Raw genomic sequence first — 18,767 nt, 5'->3', positions numbered from 1 at the left:
ACCATCAGCAAATCTTGACAACTGTATGCTAATTAAAAGAAACCAGCCACAAAAGGCCACATATTTTAAAATTCCACTCATGCGAAATGTCTACATTAGGCAAATCCAATGACAGAAGATAGATGAGTGTTTTCCAGGGACTTGGGGGAAGAAGGGAAGGAAAGTGACTGCTCTCTGGGATAATGAAAATATTCTGGAGTCAGAGGATGGTGATTGTTGCATAACTTTATGAACATACTATAAAACACCAAATTTTATACTTTAAAAAAGATGAAGTTTATGGCATGTAATTTATACTTAAGAAAAAAGGAGACCCCTGAGAAGATGCAGCCTTTGACACAGTGTTATCTTAGCAGGTGGTGGGTGGACCTACAGTAGTCATGGATGAAGGACAAAGAGGTGGGGCAGGTGTACAGAATTGGAGACTAAAAATCTCAAGACCCTTTCATATTGTCTGCTGCTGCTGCTGCTAAGTTGCTTCAGTCGTGTCTGACTCTGTGCGACCCCATAGACGGCAGCCCACCAGGCTCCCCTGTCCCTGGGATTCTCAAGGCAAGAACACTGGAGTGGGTTGCCATTTCCTTCTCCAACGTATTGTCTAAATCCCTCCAATGAACATGTATTACTTTTACAATTCAAAATGACAGAGAGAAAATATTGCACTTAGGTTTGAGATTTTAAAACTAAAGAAATCTTCTGACAAATATATTTAGGAAAAGAGCAGCAATATAAATAAGCTAAAATTATATCTTAATGTGATATTTTCCCCATGAAAATAAACTGTGGATGCCTATGTAATATATACACAATGCATTAATGTTAGGTTTAGTATGCATTGACAGTCCTTATGAAAAGATTTGCTTCTATACTTTATTAGTTCTTGATGATATACATTAATAGAAAGAGCACCATGCTAATAATAAATGCCTGAGTTTTCTCTGTTTCTCTTAAAAGTTTTACCAGATATTAAATAGGAACTTGGGAAAAGTGTGACTCTAACTGGCACCACATATGCTATCCATCCACATGCTGAGCACAGAGGAAGATCCTCTATTATAATGATATCATAAATACATGTTTGAGTAGGAAATGCTCTTTCTGAAAAATTATTACCATTTTTTGATGACTAGTTTCCATGTAGTATCTTTTAAATCAAACTATTATATGCAGGAAAAGTCTGATCCCTAAGTTCCTTCTCACTGGGATACTGTGCTGTCTGAGATTTTCATGAGTTTGGAGTTTCAAGAAATAAATACTTACGCAAAGACAATGACTATGAAATCAAGCCAGTTCCATGGGTCACGAAGAAAAGTGAATTCTCCTACACAGAATCCTCTTGCAAGGATTTTCACAAGTGACTCAAAAGTATATATTCCAGTAAAAGTGTACCTAGGTAAAAGAGTCCATTGTGATATTAATCCATTGTGAAAAGAATATGGTACCAGGTAAGCCTTTATAATTATTTTTCTCAGATCAACCAAAGGAAGACACTGATTAGAGTATGGCTGATGATTAAGGGGCCCACTCTAACTATTAGAATAAATTACAACTAATATCTTTCCAGAAAATCTTGAAATATATGTCAGAAACGCTCCCAGAAAGTAGAGGTATTTTAAGTTTACTAAGAACACAGGTATGAGATCTGCCTAGAAAATTCCTGTATTGTTCCTATCTGAAATACATCCAAGGACAAGAGATACATGACATGTCTAAGAACAGGCAGGGTATCTGGTAAGATCTTTTTTTCTAGAAAAGACTGTAACATGTATTATTCTTTTCTAATGTTAGCAGGTTAATACTGTAAAGGGGAAAAACCTAATTGAAAGTAAAGTAAAGTAACTACAGACCATGGGAAGATGATCACCACAATTTTTATACATTGGGAAGATAATCACCACAATTTTTATACATGCAATAACTTCCTGGTATGAAAAAGGAAGGATGACAACAACCATACTAAGACTACATTAAAATGTACTTATACCCACTTACTCTACATTCTTGGTCCAGTCTGGAGGATTACTCATGGTCATAAATATGCAGTTCGTCAAAATAGTGCACATGATAAGCATGCTGAATGCGGTAGCTTAGAATCAAGGAATATGATCAAACAACACATGGTAACTTTGAATATCTGATAACATTTGTTGAAATGCTGACAATTTTTCCTTAGAAAATAATTCTAAAAGAGTCTATAGACTTAAAAAAAAAAAAACCTCTCTGAACAAAAGAGTAATGGATAAAAGCAATTTATCCTAAAATACTAAAATTGCCATGATGATGATGATATAATGAATGCATGCATGCATGCTAAGTCCTTCAATCATGTCCAACTCTTTGCAAACCTATGGACTGTAGCTCACCAAGCTCCTCTGTCCATGGGGTTCTCCAGGCAAGAATATTGGAGTGGATTGCCATGCCCTCCTCCAGGGGATCTTCCTGACCCAGGGATCAAACCTGCATCTCTTATGTCTCTTGCATTAGCTGGTGAGTTCTTTACCACTAGCACCACCTGGGAAGCCCAAAATTGTCATACTCCCAATCTATTCAGATATCTACACCAAATTATATTGAGATTGATAAACCTGAGTCTTTTCAGGTAGAAAAGAAATAAAACTCTGTATTTAAATAAAATAGCCAAAAACTACATTTTAAAGAACCACTGTAAGTAAGCATTTTAAAAAGGATATGCATGTACTAAAATCTTAATAGATATTCTTCTGAGAGGACTGAAAGGAGAGAGCATGTACAAAGCAGGTGTGGCATTGAAACGGAAGATTGCTTTCCCTTTGTTCAACACTATGAACGTCTGCAGGAGCAAAAAGAAAACAGCATGAATTGAAATTCCAAAATTTCAATCTAGCACATTAATATCTGCAGTTTACCTCTGCATGTGGTAGAGTCATATTAAAGAAACTCTGCCATCAGACTCAGGCAGTGTGGTTCCAAAGCCATTGATGGAGATATTCACGTCATGTTAGCCAATGAACTCCAAGTCCATTGTCCATTTCTTCAATAAAGTAAGAAGTGAGCCATTTATGGGTATGTATTATTTACAGCTTTCAAAATGCAGTGTTCTCTTTTTCATATCCCTTAACATTCAAATCAGTAACAATAACTTGTGGCCACTGGAGTTATTTTAAATACAACTTCCTTATATCATTACATTGCATTTTATACAAACCAAATAGCAACCAGCTATCCCTGATTTTTATCATGTTGCTTTGAGAATTGTAATACTTCCTGGCTATTTTCAGGGTCAATAGCAAATGTTCTAAAATATGAGTTTTCAAAATATTTTCATGAATTTAAGGAACATTAGAGTTGAAGGAAACCCATTACTTAATTTGATTTTCCTATTTTACATATAATACTAATAAACAGCTAAAATAACACAAATTAAAGAACTTGCTTGCTACTATCCATGGTAATTTTTTGAAATGTAAATAGAACCATTTAAAAAATACGTAACCACTGAATAATGAGTCACATTTTCCATGGCTTTGGTATTTAGTTGAAAAATTTAAAAGCCAAACAAATAAACAGCAATAACAAGAAAACATTAAAACAACGTAAGGAATTGGCTTGGAAACCAGAAAGACTTAAGGTCAAAGCCTGCTCTTACTTATCTGTGGCTGGCAAGCAAATTCCTTGTGCTATCTATTAACAGAAGACACTGATTTTTGGTCTTTTTGATGTTGATTATAAGTTTTACGTATGTTTATGAGTGGTAAACGTATGTAATAAATATTTTCCACCAAATTTTAGAGATATAACTTTGGGTAATCTTGCTTTTGTATGTGGCAGTGTTCCTGAGAAAACAAACGAGAACTATCTCAGGTTAATTTTTTATACTCCTGGTCTCTTTTACTATACCAGTTATGTTAAAACATAATTGAGCATAAAGTTCACTTTTATATTGAAAATTAGCTTTAAAATTAATACCTCATGTTTGAGTACAATTATTGTTTTCTTAAATCTCAATACACTGTGCTTCTTAAAATTCATTCATCTAATATTTTCTACAATTGTCTAGTGAACGTGAGTGTGTGCTAAGTCGCTTCACTTTTGTCAACTCTTTGCAGCCCTTTAGATTGTAGCCTGCAAGGTTTCTCTGTCTATGGGATTTTCCAAGCAAGAATACTCAAGTGGGTTGCCATGCCCTCCTCCAGGGGATCTTCTTGACCCAGGGATCAAACCAGTGTCTCTTCAGTCTCTCCTGCATTGATAGACAAGCTTTTTTTTTTTTTTACCACTAGTGCCACCTGGGAGCAACTATGGCGTAAGAGATACTGAAATGAATTTGAACATAAGTGAGGCATGAATTTTGCATTCAAGAGGTTTCAGAGAAAAGTGATTAAGAGCACAGTAACTCTAATACAGGGCTTCCTTGGTGGCTCAGAAAGTAAAGAATCCACTTTCAACACAGGAGACATGGGTTCGATCCCTATGTTGGGAAGATTCCCTGGAGCAGGGCATGGCAGCCCCTCTAGTATTCCTGCCTAGAGAATCCCCAGGGACAGAGAAGCCTGACAGGCTATAGTCCATGGGGTCATAAAGAGTCAGACACGACTGTGTGATTAAGCAGACAGCACAACTCTAATACAAGGCATGACATGACAGGTATCATACAGAGAAATCCAAATGGCAGAGCATGAGAGTAAAGAGGGAGCAGGGTCTTATGTCTATTGGAATAATTAGGGAGGCTTCATGAAACAGAAGTCATCTGAGCTAACGTGAAAATATTACTGCCTCAACTTGGCAAGATCAAGTTAACTTGTACTTGAAATTTAAAAAAAAAGGACTTGGCTTACTATTTCTAAATTCAAATTCCCAATTTTCATTTACACTAAAAACTTCTTTAGGATTGTCTGGATTTATACACAGCCACTAGTTAATTACAGATGGGAAAACAGATATGAAATTTTGAGTAGCAGAATAAGTATCTCTAGAAAACTCTAAATTCCTGCTAGCAAATGCACAGATGTCAATGTCTGAATAAATTATTTTAATATGGCTCACTTATTTAATAATTTATTGAACATAAAATTAGAGAATTATGAACTTACGAGTATAAGTTTTGGAGTTGGACGATAGTATTCTAAATACTTGATCTACCATTTCACAACTTGAGGGCTAGCACTCAGTACCTGTGAAGCTTTTAAGTTCTGGTACATTGTAAATTCTTGGTAAATGTTGGGAACATGTATGCGTGCTAAGTCACTTCAGTTGTGTCTGACTCTATGTGACCCTATATACTGCAGCTCACCAGGCTCCTCTGTCCGCGGGATTCTCCAGGCAAGAATACGGGAGTGGGTTGCCATGCCCTCCTCCAGGGAATCTTCCCACTCCAGGAATCAAACCTGCATCTCTTATGTCTCCTGTATTGGCAGGTGAGTTCTTTACCACTAGGGCCACCTGGGAAGCCACTGAATATCTTCATTATATATGAAAATGAAGCCCTAATCTCTACATACCTCTACATTAATTTATTAAATGTTCTCTTTTTTTTGTTAAACAAAGCATTGATCATTACACTCAAGTATAAGTTAAAATCTGAACCTAAGTCAAATCAGGAGTCATTAAGATTTTTAATCCAAGCAATGATTATAGTGTAGCAGAAATAAAGCTCTCATCTATTAGTGTGAATAACCTGAAACATTAAAAACTCAATCCACGTGAAAGTCAACCCTGAAGTTGCAAGGGGAAGTCCAAACTATTTTAACCAAGAATGACTGAGGAGCTAGGACACAGCACAGAAAGTTGATCATTTAAAGCTCCAAACCAAAAGATAAAAATAAGAAGACTCAATAATCCCTTTGGGTATTTATTTATCTGTTAAGAAAGGGCCACGAAAAATAGATTACCTATTCTGACTTAGCTCTACCTAAGTATTATATTCTGATGCAGATGTGTGTTGGGCTTTTAATATGGTTGGTGTCACATCTGAAAGGAGCTGGGGCCAAAGCGAGGGACTGGAGTCCTACCCCAAATATTCTCTATTATATTAGTCTATCCCAGAGCTAAAATAATTCCATTTTTCATCCTCCAAATGCAAACATTTTCTTCTTACCTTCCAAGTCACTTTAAGCCAATATTAGTTTATGTCTCTGAACTGGGATTTACTCACAGAAAGACTTTTTCCTCCTTAAGGGAGGCTGGTTAAATTACATCCAGGCCCCCTCTGGAAATGGGAATTGCAGGGGCCAGACATTTTTCAGGATGAAGTAATATCAATAAGCAAAATGAGAAAGTATTTTTAATTTTGCCTATTTCATTATTTATCCACTCATTGTTTCATTCATTTTTGTAAAGTTGTGAGCAAAGTAGTTGCTATACAACAAAAACAAAACTAAATTAAGAGATGCCGGACAACATCTCAGGAGGGAGTCAAATCAACTTGAACTAAAAAAATCTAGGACGGAGTTTACAAGCGTTTATGTAACATTTTGTGAGTTAATTAATTTCCTCAAATCCTTTATTAATTCCTATCTCTCCAGGTTGTGGTGAATATGTTGCTAATTTGTATGAAAAATCCAGTGCCTGTCACAGAGACCCTGAAAACATGTTAGCTTTCTTTTCTTGAATATGAACAAGCATGCTGGGTATTATCTCAAAGGCTTCTCAGGTATTCTGCTTATTTGACATGCTGTCAGTTTGTTGACATGCTGATTTTAATGTGAGGCAAAAAATTATGCATTGTTACTCATAGCAACTCTTCCTGAAGTAGATGCGTTTATACTATCAAAATTAAGTTCATCACATTTTCTATTTCACAAGACATTGCACTGTTCCTTATTTTGTCTGCTAGCTATCTTATCAAGAAATGTGCCCTTTTATTTATATTTTAAATCAAAATAACTTTTAAATGGACTTTATCCTGCCTTTCTTGACATCTTGATGGTAATTCTGCAGGTGCTGTGTAGCAAAGCATTGTTGGGAGAAAGTTAGGGAACCTGCTGATTTTATCCTGTACTGTCTCTTCTTTGTCAAGTTCAGTTTGGTTGTATCTGCTACTGTCTCGAAAAGGACGGTAACCTCCTCATTTTCTTGGTAGAATTATCTTTACAGCAGTTGTTTCAAACTCTCCCATTTCCTTGTTCCCAAGACTGACTCTCAAAGGACAACTTCCACTCCTGTAGTATGGAAAATATTGACAGTATTTAACATGCATTTCCTCAGATGTGCCTACATTTATTTCAACACATCTTAAATTCATCTTATTTGCCCTACAAGGCTCACACAGTAAGGCTTCTCTCCACTTTTCTAATGCAAATTTAAGCCGACTTGTGGTTTATCCCTTGTCTTTACTCAACTCTCTGTATTTTCCTCTCTGGGAATAATTTTTCTCCACTTTTAAACATGCTATTTATACCCTATGTAAAAAAGGTTTTCAAGGGACCTCTCTGGTGGTCGAGTGGTTGAGAATATGCCTACCAATGCAAGGCAACATGAGTCTGATACCTGGTCTGGAAGATTCCACATGCCATGGGACAACTAAGCCTGTGTGCCACAACTACTGAAGCCCATGCTCTCCAATAAGAGAAGCCACTGCAATGAGAAGCCCACGCACCACAACTATAGACTAGCCCTTGCTCGCCGCAACGAGAGAAAGAAAGCCTGCGCACAGCAAGGAAGGCCTAGCATGGCCAAAAATAAATACTAAAAAACCGTAACTGCAACGTTTCATTAGTTTTTTTTTTAAGTTTTCAATTTTCCTGTTGCCTTCAGTGACCATCTTTCTGATGGAAATTTCTTAAATTTCTCATACTTCCTCTTTTCCTTGCTGTCCATCACTATCTTGCTTTTTTAAAAAAATGAACAGAGTTAATTATAATGTTGGGTTAGTTTCAGGCATACAGCAAAGTGAATCAGTTATACATATATCCTCTCTCTTTTTTTCAAGATTCTTTTCCCATATAGGCCATTAAAGAGTTTTGAGTAGAGTTACCACTCTCTTGCTTTGACTTCCATCAACATAAACTGCTTGCAAAAAAGTTACCAACTCATCCTCCTTGTTCATTCCAATAGTCTTTATCTAGCCTCAGCTTCCTGAGTAATTTTATGAGATATTCTCTTTCCTTTTTTTTGAATAGTGGAAAATTTTCTGATTTATGTCTTACCTCTCTGACCATCTCAGATTCTCCTTTCTCTCCAACCCCCTAAATGAGTGGCTCTTGAAACCCTATAATTAGATAAGTGATTTTATATATTCCCATGGATTCAACTGACACCTCCAAGCAAATGCATTCTGGACGTATACCCAGGTCTTACTTCTCACATTGACAGTTATTTTGTTTCTATGAGGATGCACTTATGTCATGTCTAAAGGGCAAAACATGATACTGAACACTATTAAAAAAAATCAAGAGTATCCCAGTGACAGAATCAGTTTTGATGAAATATTAGAAAAAGTACATATTCTGAAATATCCTACATATGCATTTTTAACTAAACATGTTTTCATGATGTAGTTTTTCACTAAATCCCTCTTAATCTCAGTATCTGTTTGTACAAAAGAGGTAAAGAGAGACTGCACCATTGCAGGTACAATAAACTCACTTTTTTGTCTGCATAGTAAGGGTCCAAGTCCTCCAGGGGCTCTGACACCATGCCTGGAGGAATGTCCCCATAGATGAAGGGCAGCTGTTTGCCGGCTTCCAAGTCACTGCTTGGCTTTGGCCCTTCTTCGTCATCGTCTTTCTTTTCTTCTTTGGGTTCCTTTGCTTTTCCTTCAGCAATACGTTGTTCAATGAGGGCAAGAGACTGTTTTGTGAAGAAGACAAAGCTCTGAGGTCCCGGGGGAGGCAACATTGCCATCTTTTCATCCTGTATGTTTTATTTCCCCTTCAACTCCTTACATAAGAGGCCTAAGGAGAAATAAAGAAAGCCTTAACTGTTTGCCAGTCAAGAATGACACTTAGCAAATAATAATAATTATTACAGTAATAATAAAAAACGGATTCTAGTTTCAATTGCAATAAGTAATGTGTTCACATAATTACCATCATGTTGAATGGGCACTTACTAAGTGACTATGCCGAGTACATCATGAGAAACGCTGGGCTGGAAGAAGCACAAGCTGGAATCAAGATTGCCGGGAGAAATATCAATACCCTCAGATATGCAGATGACACCACCCTTATGGCAGAAAGTGAAGAGGAGCTAAAAAGCCTCTTGATGAAAGTGAAAGAGAAGAGTGAAAAAGTTGGCTTCAGAAAACGAAGATCATGGCATCTGGTCCCATCACTTCATGGGAAATAGATGGGGAAACAGTGGAAACAGTGTCAGACTTTATTTTTTTTGGGCTCCAAGATCACTGCAGATGGTAACTGCAGCCACGAAATTGAAAGATGCTTACACCATGGAAGAAAAGTAATCACTAACCTAGATAGCATATTCAAAAGCAGAGACATTATTTTGCCAACTAAGGTCCATCTAGTCAAGACTATGGTTTTTCGTGTGGTCATGTATGGATGTGAGAGTTGGACTGTGAAGAAGGCTGAGCGCCGAAGAATTGATGCTTTTGAACTGTGGTGTTGGAGAAGACTCTTGAGAGTCCCTTGGACTGCAAGGAGATCCAACCAGTCCATTCTGAAGGAGATCAGCCCTGGGATTTCTTTGGAAGGAATGATGCTAAAGCTGAAACTTCAGTACTTTGGCCACCTCATGCGAAGAGTTGACTCATTGGAAAAGACTCTGATGCTGGGAGGGTTTGGGGGCAGGAGGAGAAGGGGACGACCGAGGATGAGATGGCTGGATGGCATCACTGACTCAATGGATGCGAGTCTGAGTGAACTCCAGGAGATGGTGATGGACAGGGAGGCCTGGCGTGCTGCGATTCATGGGGTCGCAAAGAGTCGGACACGACTGAGCGACTGAACTGAACTGAACCATGTACCTGACTTATTTTCCATGCCCTCTAATGAACTTTATTTAAGAACTTGAACTTAGTACTTCACGGATCTTAGTGACAACTTAATTAAAAATGCTTAATTCACTTTTCTTTTCATCTGTGCTTACTCTTGGTGCAACTCAACTTCCCTTGTTTAAAAATCTTCGTGATAGGACTTCTGATAGCACCATTTTCCAGTTCTCCTCTTTCTGCATCACCTGATCCTATTCTGTCTGACATACTCACAGTCTCTGCTTCTCTCTCTTAAAGAAACTCATTTCTATAAAGTGAAGCAGTGGAAGATTGTTTTACTCTGTTTTACACATTTAGATTTTCTTATAATAAATACATGGGCTTCCCTGGTAGCTCAGATGGTAAAGAATCTGCCTACAATGTAGGAGACTGGGTTCAATCCGTAGGTCAGGAAGATTCCCTGGAGAAGGGAATGGCAACCCACTCCACTATTCTTGCCTGAAGAATTTCATGGACAAAGGAGCCTGGCAGGCTACAGTCCATGGGGTTCCAAAGAGTTAGGCATGACTGAGTGACTAACATACACACACACACACACACACACACACACACACACAATAAATACATGCCCTTTTACAAACCAGAAAACATTTTTTTCATTTTGAATTTAAAATGATTTAGGGAAATGTTTTAGAAGAACAAAGAAGGTAAAAGAAATTTTGGAAATGTTTTGGGAAAGATTCAATTTTTAAAGTTAAAAAAAACAAAACTATGATAGGCACTCAAATTATGACTTCCTTAACTGACTTACATGTATATACAAAACATTACAAAAAGTGCAGGAAAGAAAAATTTAAAAATTATATATTATTATTTTGGAATGTTCTAAATAAAAGAGCATAAAATTAACAGTTCTTATTTTTAAAATGATAGGCACATTATTTCATTGAGTCAAGGTAACTTCATAACTCCTCCACTGGGAAATAAAAATGAGTCCTTCTGCATTAGGATTGCCTGAGTGTTGGGATACACCAACTTCTAGTATGTCAACCCACTGTGAACAGCTTGAAAGATTGTGCATTAAATGATATCTTGATATACAAAGGGAGGATGAGATAAGAGAAGCCATGGTCTGCTCTTTTATTTTCCATTGTGAAATGTAAAAATTAAGCAAATCACAATAGTGACAACACAGGTTATGTAGATTCAGAAAAAGAAGTGAAAGGAAGCTGAAACTAATCATTCTTTCTTTTCCAGATTTCTCCGCTTCCTATGTTAAACAAAATCAACTCTATTTATGTTTAGAGCAAAATGGATGACTCTTCCCCTTGAGCACAGTATAACAACCCTTATCAGTAAGTAGTATTGTTAGTCACTCAGTCGTGTCCAATTGTTTGCAACACCACAGACTATAGCCCACCAGTGTCCGCAGTCCATGGAATTCTCCAGGCAAGAATACCGGAGTGGACTGCCATTCCCTTCTACAGGGATCTTCCTGATCCAGAGATCAAGCCTGGGTCTCCTGCATTGCAGGCAGATTCTTTATTCTCTGAGCCACCAAGGAAGCCCTTATCAGAAATCTATGCATTTTTTTAAAGGTGGAAAACCAGTTTAAAAACATAAAAACAATCATTTTGCAATGTAGATTTATGTAAAAACTTATAAAGCAAATTTAGCTTTTCTGAAAAATAACCTTTTTATGTTTTATCACACAGCTCAGTCAGTAAAGAATATGCCTGCAATGCAAGAGACCCAGGCTCAATCCCTGAGTCAGGAAGATTCCCTGGCAGGCTACAGTCCATTAGGTCGCAAGAGTGGGACACAACTTAGCAACTAAACCACCACACACTTGAATCTGGGTTTTGCCATGGGAATGTCTTATCACATTTCTTTTTAGCTCTGCTAACTCATATTCATTTAAAATAATTTTACCAAATAGTTAATCTGGGCATGTTTCTATATCAGATATATAGAGCTGTGAGAGTAAGGAGAAAACACAGCTTCTGTGTTTATGAAACTTCTAAAAAGGAATACCAATTGAACTGAATCATACAGGCAAACCTGGTTTGACCATAGTAAAGGAGAATACAATTAGTTTAACTCACATTCTTTTTTTATATCTTGAATGTAGAAACAAAGATATCAGGAGAGAGGGTACCATATGTAAGAGGAAGTAGTGAATTCTCTGATATAAGAACAAAATTTCAAACATTTCTGACAAATTCCAGGACTCTTTTAGTATCCTCTCCAAATATGCAGAACTAAAACCCTCTTATAAATAGTAGATATATAGCAATCATTCACGGGAAAGAACATGTTGAAAGGCATGCAATGGCATAATTAGAAATAAGAACATATCTCTACCTGGATTCAGAATTATGGAATTTTATAATTATGGAAAAGAACAAAGTCAGCCTATTCTGCTGGCCACAAGCAGCTAATAATATTGCTTTTGAACAAAATCCAAACAGTTAATGACTACATGTTTGCTGGCTTTCCTGGGTTTTAAAGTATTTGACTAAGATTGTTTACTTCATTGGACTTCTCAGGGGTGCTGGTGGTAAAGAAGCCACCTGCCAATGCAGGAGTTGTAAGAGGTGTGGGTTCAGTCCCTGGGTTGGAAATATCCCCTGGAGGAGGGCATGGCAGCCCACTCCAGTTGCCTGGAGAACCCCGTGGACAGAGGAGCCTGGCGGGCTACAGCCCAGAGGATTAGAGTTGGGCATGACTGAAGCGACGTGGCATGCATGCACTCATTCACTCCATTGTTTCTATAAATTCAAGCCAGTAAGAAGAGACATTTATTCTGATGGGAACTAAAGCTGAGATGACTTTTCTTTTTAAGAAAGTAGTGAAAGATAAGGAATATCTCAATGCGCACATTCAAAAGCAGGCCAGGGTGACTCATGAGAGAATGAATCATGACTCATCATTTCACTACTAGGTAAGTACTCAAAAGAATTTAAATCATGTCGCCATAAAACTTGTACATGAATGTGCCTAGCAGCATTATTCTTAATAGCCAAATAGTGGAGACAATCCAAATGTCTGTCAACTGACAAAATGCAGTGTATCCACATAATGGAATATTACATGAAAATAAAAATTAGTAAAATATGGACACATGTTACAACACAGATGAACCCTGAAAACCCCATGAATGTAGCCAGATCCAGAAGACAAAAGGCTGGATGGTTCCAGCCGTGTGAAATGTCCAGAATAGTTACATCCTCAGAGACAAAAAGAACAGTACTGTTGCCAGAGGCTAGCAGGAGGGAATAGTGAAAAATGACCATTAATGGTGATGGGGTTAATGGTTAATAGGAATGAAGTTTCTCAGAGAGATGGAAAAAAGTTCTAAAATTAGATAACGCAATGATTGTGCAACTCTGTAACTATGCTATAAATCACTGAATTTACACTTTAAAGGATGATTTTTATGATAGGGAAGCTACACTTCCATAAAACTATTATAAACAATTTCTAAGAAAATTGAATCATGAAATCCATGAAAACTGTCCTAAGTCAAGAAAAGAGGTTTAGAAAATGGAAACAAATGCACACGTTCAACACCAATCTCTGCATAAGTCTCTATGGTCTCAGTATAAACACAGAATATCTTTTGGTGTAAGATTAATTTAGGAGAAGCCATGATTTAGTTTTAGCACTTGAAGGCCAAGCCTGGTACAATTTATAAACCTGTGGTCACAATCACTTGATTTTAGAAGTTAGTAGCCTTTTGGAAACTGCACTACCTCTCTCTGAGAAACAAGGTGGTAAGTGTAGTTGCCATTTGGGTTTAGGAGATTCCTCAACACTTCTAGAAATCATTCAGGTAAGGAGGGGTTACTTGTCCTGATTGACATTAAGTGTACACATACTTGGTCTCCTGCGGGAAGAGATGGCTGAAGAGCTGGTATTTTGGTACATCTTACATTCAAATGGAGGTGTCACATCTTTCAAGAATTATTTGACAGAAATTCCGGTAAGTAGATGTCATGAACCTCATTGTCATGAACCAATATTCTTCTAATATTGTTATTTCCTTTGTCCCTGTTTTTTCTTGTCCTCACTCTCTATTCATGCACATTCTCAACATACAGTTTACAAGTCACTAAAGTATATGCAAACAGTGAGGGTGGTGGGGGATTCAAGTCAGTGGTACCACAATTTTAGATACTTTCCTCAAGCTAAATTGAAAGAAGATGCTATGCCCTTGCTTAACATGAAGGGCTTGAAAAAAGTTAAAGAGCTTTGGGTCAGATTCCATAATCATCCTCTAGGTTGGTGGGTAGAGGGGAAATCACAGCCCCTTATCTGGATGATGGGAAAAAATAATGTGTACAAATTTTTGAGGGTAATTTTGCAATATCTATCAAAAGACTTAAATATGTTGATTCATTTTTATTGCCAAATAACTTCCCTTCTAAGGAAGTAACCAAAAGCAATAATCTCAGATGTCTTTAAACATTTATGAAGATATTTACTGCAATGTTTTTATAATATTGAAAAAGTGTAATCAATCCAAAAGTCTGTCAGGGTTTCATTAAATGAAAAAATGAACATATAAAAAAGGAAACTGAGTGGCGTCTAAAGAGTGCTTTTAAAGACTATTTAACATATTTTACAAATCTTATAAAAATAACAGAATATAGGGTACACAAACAAAAACATACACTTATCTTTGTCTCAATTTTTTTAAATGTATTGAAAGTATGAAATTAAATATACTGTATATTTAATGAATGCTATTCCTAGCTGAAGAATTAGGAGTTATTTACTAATTTATTTACATTTTTTCAAATTTTAACATTAAAAATGTCATACTTTTTATAAAAAAAAATGTATTTAAAAAAGAAGCACTGAAATTTCTTTGACCTCTGGTGGCTCAGCGGTACAGATTCCATCTGCCAATGCAAAAGACATGGGTTCAATCCTTGGGTCAGGAAGATCCTCTGGAGAAGGAAATGGCAACCCAAATCTAGTACTCTTGCCTGGGAAATCCCAAAGACAGAAGAGCCTTGCAGATTACAGTCCATAAGGTCGCAAAAGAGCAGAACATGACTTCGTGACTAAACAGCAACAAGATAGTTAATAAAATTAGCCAACATTTATTCTTTCCTTTTTAGTTAATAATTTGAAAATACCATATTTCCATGTATTAATATCTATGGAAGTATTTATTCTGAGCTCTCTTCTTATTTTCTAGCTGTTACCTATGCACATATGCATCTACCAACTACCTATTTTTATCGTAGACATCTTTCCAGTCAAAGCAATGTCCGCTTCCAGTTCACGACAATGGTCTTATTCCATGTGTTTCTCACTCTTTGGCTTCTAAATCCCCACTGCATTGAAAACAAAGATGCGCAGTAGGGGACCAATGGTTTTATGACATCACTGAAAACCAAAAAAAAAAAGACACTAAAGAGATTTCACAAAACTAAAGAGACAGCAATAGAGATAGAGATATAGACAGACTTCCCTGGTAGCTCAGACAGTAAAGCGTCTGCCTACAGTGCGGGAGAACTGGGTTCAATCCCTGGGTTGGAAAGACCCCCTGGAGAAGGAAATGGCAACCCGCTCCAGTATTCTTGCCTGGAAAATCCCATGGACAGAGGAGCCTGGCTGGCTACAGTCCATGGGGTTGCAAAGAGTCAGACACTGAGGGACTTCACTTTTACTTTCAAAGAGATGGCAGATGGGATTACCCAAGAGAGGAGATAAGAGGAGAAGGCAAGGCCTAAAACACTCCTCTGAGAATGTTCAAGAAACAAATAGTTCTTTCTAGAACAGAAGCATAGAGTTGGCACACAAGCAAGTATGTCAGAAACCAAGTTGACTAACCAAGGATTATCAATTTAACAACTTGCAGGTCGCTATCCCACAATTTCCTCTATACTTCTGTATAAGGCAGCAGAATTCATCCTGAGACTAAAACCAAAAAGTTAATCTCTGAATTAACTGAGATAAGACCTCTAGGATGTCCATACTCATTTTAGGTGAAAGCAGAGTGGAGTTTGGGGAAAGATGGATTCTTCTTGCCCAGCTATCCTAAAATGAAGCCAGTCTATCAACTCATCAGATACATATGGAGAGCTTGCACTCATCCTGCCCTTTCAAGGGAGTACTTATTTGGAAAATGGGCCTATATAAAGGCAGAAGAAACCCTGACCAACAACATCACAACCTTTTAATTATAACTACTAATAGATAAATAAGGGTAAATTGGTAATCAAAATTACCAAACATGAAACTGAAGGACTAAGATGTACAGACCAAACTCTTAACTCCAGAAGAAAGGAAAAGGTAAACATAGGGGAATATTAAGGGTTTAAAATTAGCATTCCCAGAGAAATTTGAGAGGATAGAGAACAATATCAAGAATCCATAATATGAAATTAATGAGTCTTATTCCCTATCATTTCCTTAAACACTAATATTTCAAAACAGTAAGTACTTTCCCTATAGCTACCAAAAAAATATTAATGTCAGAATGAAGGTATACTCCATTCTCAACGTAGGTATATAAAAGAATCATGTGTATAACTTAAAAAAATACAATTGTCAGGGTTTATCAAAGTAATGCTGAAATAAAATTTTTCAGGGAGGGTGTAAGCTTATCTACTTTAAAAAAAATCATAAAATATTCATGTGACTTCTTTTAAGAACCATTTTTTTAAAGCAACAAAGGTACTAAATCAAAACATCAGACTGGGGCTTCCCTGGTGGCTCAGTGGTAAAGAATCCACCTGTCAACACAGGAAACACTGGTTCAATCCCTGGTCTAGGAAGATCCCACATGTTGCAGAGCAACTAAGCCTGTGCGCTGCAAGTACTGAGCCTGCGCTCTAGCGCCCAGGAGCCATAACTACTGAGCCAACCTGCTGCAACTAGTGAAGCCCGTGCACCCTAGAGCCTCTGCTCTGCACCAAGAAGCCACCACAATGAGAAGCCTGCACAGTGCAACTGCAGAGCAGCCCCTGCGCATCGCAACTAGAGAAAACCCACCCAGCAACAAATATCCAGCACAGCCAGAATCACATACATTGTTATAAAGATTCAGACGAACACTGGAAATTAACGACCAGGTTTCATTATTTAATAAAGAAAACAAATGCAATTAAAACCACACAGAATTTTTTGGGTTCTGCTTTATTTGAACAGTAGATAGTAGGAAGTAAAATATGAAAATGTAAAGTCTCCATGTTAAAACTGAAAGGATAAACATAAATTCCATTCAATAAAAACGACACTTTTTTGAACTCTGAATCTCTATCATGCTCAGTTAAAGGAAGAAGACTTTGGAATGAGGTGGGGAAAGGAGGAAATGAAAGAGGTTGAGAAAGAGAAGGAAGACAATAAACAAACCAAACAGGAAAGGAGAGTGTAACAGGGGGAAAAGGGGAAAGACTAACAAAAATACCCTAAATCCCTTAGCTCCCTTCTAGCTACAAACTCCAAGATAACAAAAAGCAAAGCAAGTTCTCTGCCATATTAATTTTTATTTTTCATTCTGAACATTTTAAGCATCACTCATGCTGTATCCCCTGTAGCTCAGTTAGTAAAGAATTTGCCAGCAATTCAGGAGACGTGGGTTCAGTCCCTGGGTCAGGAAGAGCCCCTGGAGAAGGAAATGGCACCCCACTCTAGTGTTCTTGCCTGGGAAATTCCATGGCCAGAGAAGCCTGGCAGGTTGCAGCCCAAGGGATCACAAAGAGTCAGACACGACTTGGCAATTGATCCACACGTTGTATTACTCATATCACTTCATCACTATTAAGCCTGGAAATTTCAGTTTTGTATCCTTTATTCTCTCCATTTTCATTTGAGGTAAGCAATGCTCCTCCTAGGAGTGTCCCCCACACTCATTCATCCTTCAAATCTGTGGTCTCTCACGTGAGCTCAGAAAATGTTTGCTAAGCAATAAGCATGGAGAGGAATAGCTAATACTGTTAAAAAAAAAATACCAAAAGTTACCTTTAGCCTTTCCAAGTATGTCTTTTAAAAAGCTGTTCTTCCATGGTGACTATAGTTAATAATACTGTATTACAGGTTTGAAAGTTACTGAGAAAATAAACTTTAAAAGTCTTCATCACAAGAAAAAAAAATTTAACTATGTATGACAGATGGTATCTAGACTTACTGTGGCGATCATTTCACAATGTATACAAATATCAAATTATTATGCTGTGTATCTGAAACTAATTATAATCTTATATGCCAATTATTCTTCAGTTTGAAAAAAGCTGATCTTCAACTTTCAGGAATAAATGACAACACTGCAGAAAAAAAAAAAGATATTAAAAGAAGCATGTTTATCAGCTTAAGAACTAAAGTGCTAGTTGTTCAGTCATGTCCGACTCTTTGTGACTCCATGGAACTTTAGTCTGCCAGGCTCCTCTGTCCATGGAATTCTCCAGGCAAGAACACTGGAGTGGGTAGTCACTCCCTTTTCCAAGGGATTTTCCTGACTCGGGGATCAAATCCAGGTTTCCTGCACTGCAGGCAGATTGTCTACCATCTGAGCCACCAGGGAAGTCCTTAAAACTGAAGGTACACAGTAATTTATGAATGCTATTTAGGAACGTGCACACTTTAAAAAAAATAGTTGTTCACTTTATATAAGTTTCTCCAGTTTCTTTTCATATTTGAGTTTCTATAAGACATTGAAAGTATGGCTCAGTTTCCAAAATGTAAAGTATAAAATGGACAAAAAAAAAAAAAGCTTTCATGAGGTGTACTCGCACTCAATACAGGAAAATGTGAACTGGTTTCAGTAGCTCACAGATCATTTCATCATCTTGACCTTTCCTATCACAATCCACATTCTATGTTTTACAGCTATTAACTCCGTACATAGGACTTAACTTCTCTGAGCCTCAGGTTCCTAGTTTGA

At 37.2% G+C, this 18,767-nt stretch overlaps 1 protein-coding gene across 1 annotated transcript in view; it reads right to left on the bottom strand.

Moving 5' to 3' along the window:
* Nucleotides 1–8,820, bottom strand: part of SCN9A (sodium voltage-gated channel alpha subunit 9) — an 89,369-nt gene extending 80,549 nt beyond the window's left edge. Inside the window, exons 1-4 of the mRNA XM_052635773.1 lie at nucleotides 8,563–8,820; nucleotides 2,691–2,809; nucleotides 1,993–2,082; nucleotides 1,261–1,389 (exon numbers count right to left, since the gene is read on the bottom strand). Of these exons, the coding sequence (XP_052491733.1) occupies nucleotides 1,261–1,389; nucleotides 1,993–2,082; nucleotides 2,691–2,809; nucleotides 8,563–8,820 (596 nt within the window). The remainder of the gene's footprint in view (nucleotides 1–1,260; nucleotides 1,390–1,992; nucleotides 2,083–2,690; nucleotides 2,810–8,562) is intronic.
* Between the last annotated feature and the right edge of the window lie 9,947 nt (nucleotides 8,821–18,767).

Source organism: Budorcas taxicolor, chromosome 2, assembly GCF_023091745.1.
Source record: "Budorcas taxicolor isolate Tak-1 chromosome 2, Takin1.1, whole genome shotgun sequence".
Classification (NCBI taxonomy): Eukaryota; Metazoa; Chordata; class Mammalia; order Artiodactyla; family Bovidae; genus Budorcas; species Budorcas taxicolor.
This window is presented reverse-complemented; position numbering and strand designations above follow the sequence as displayed.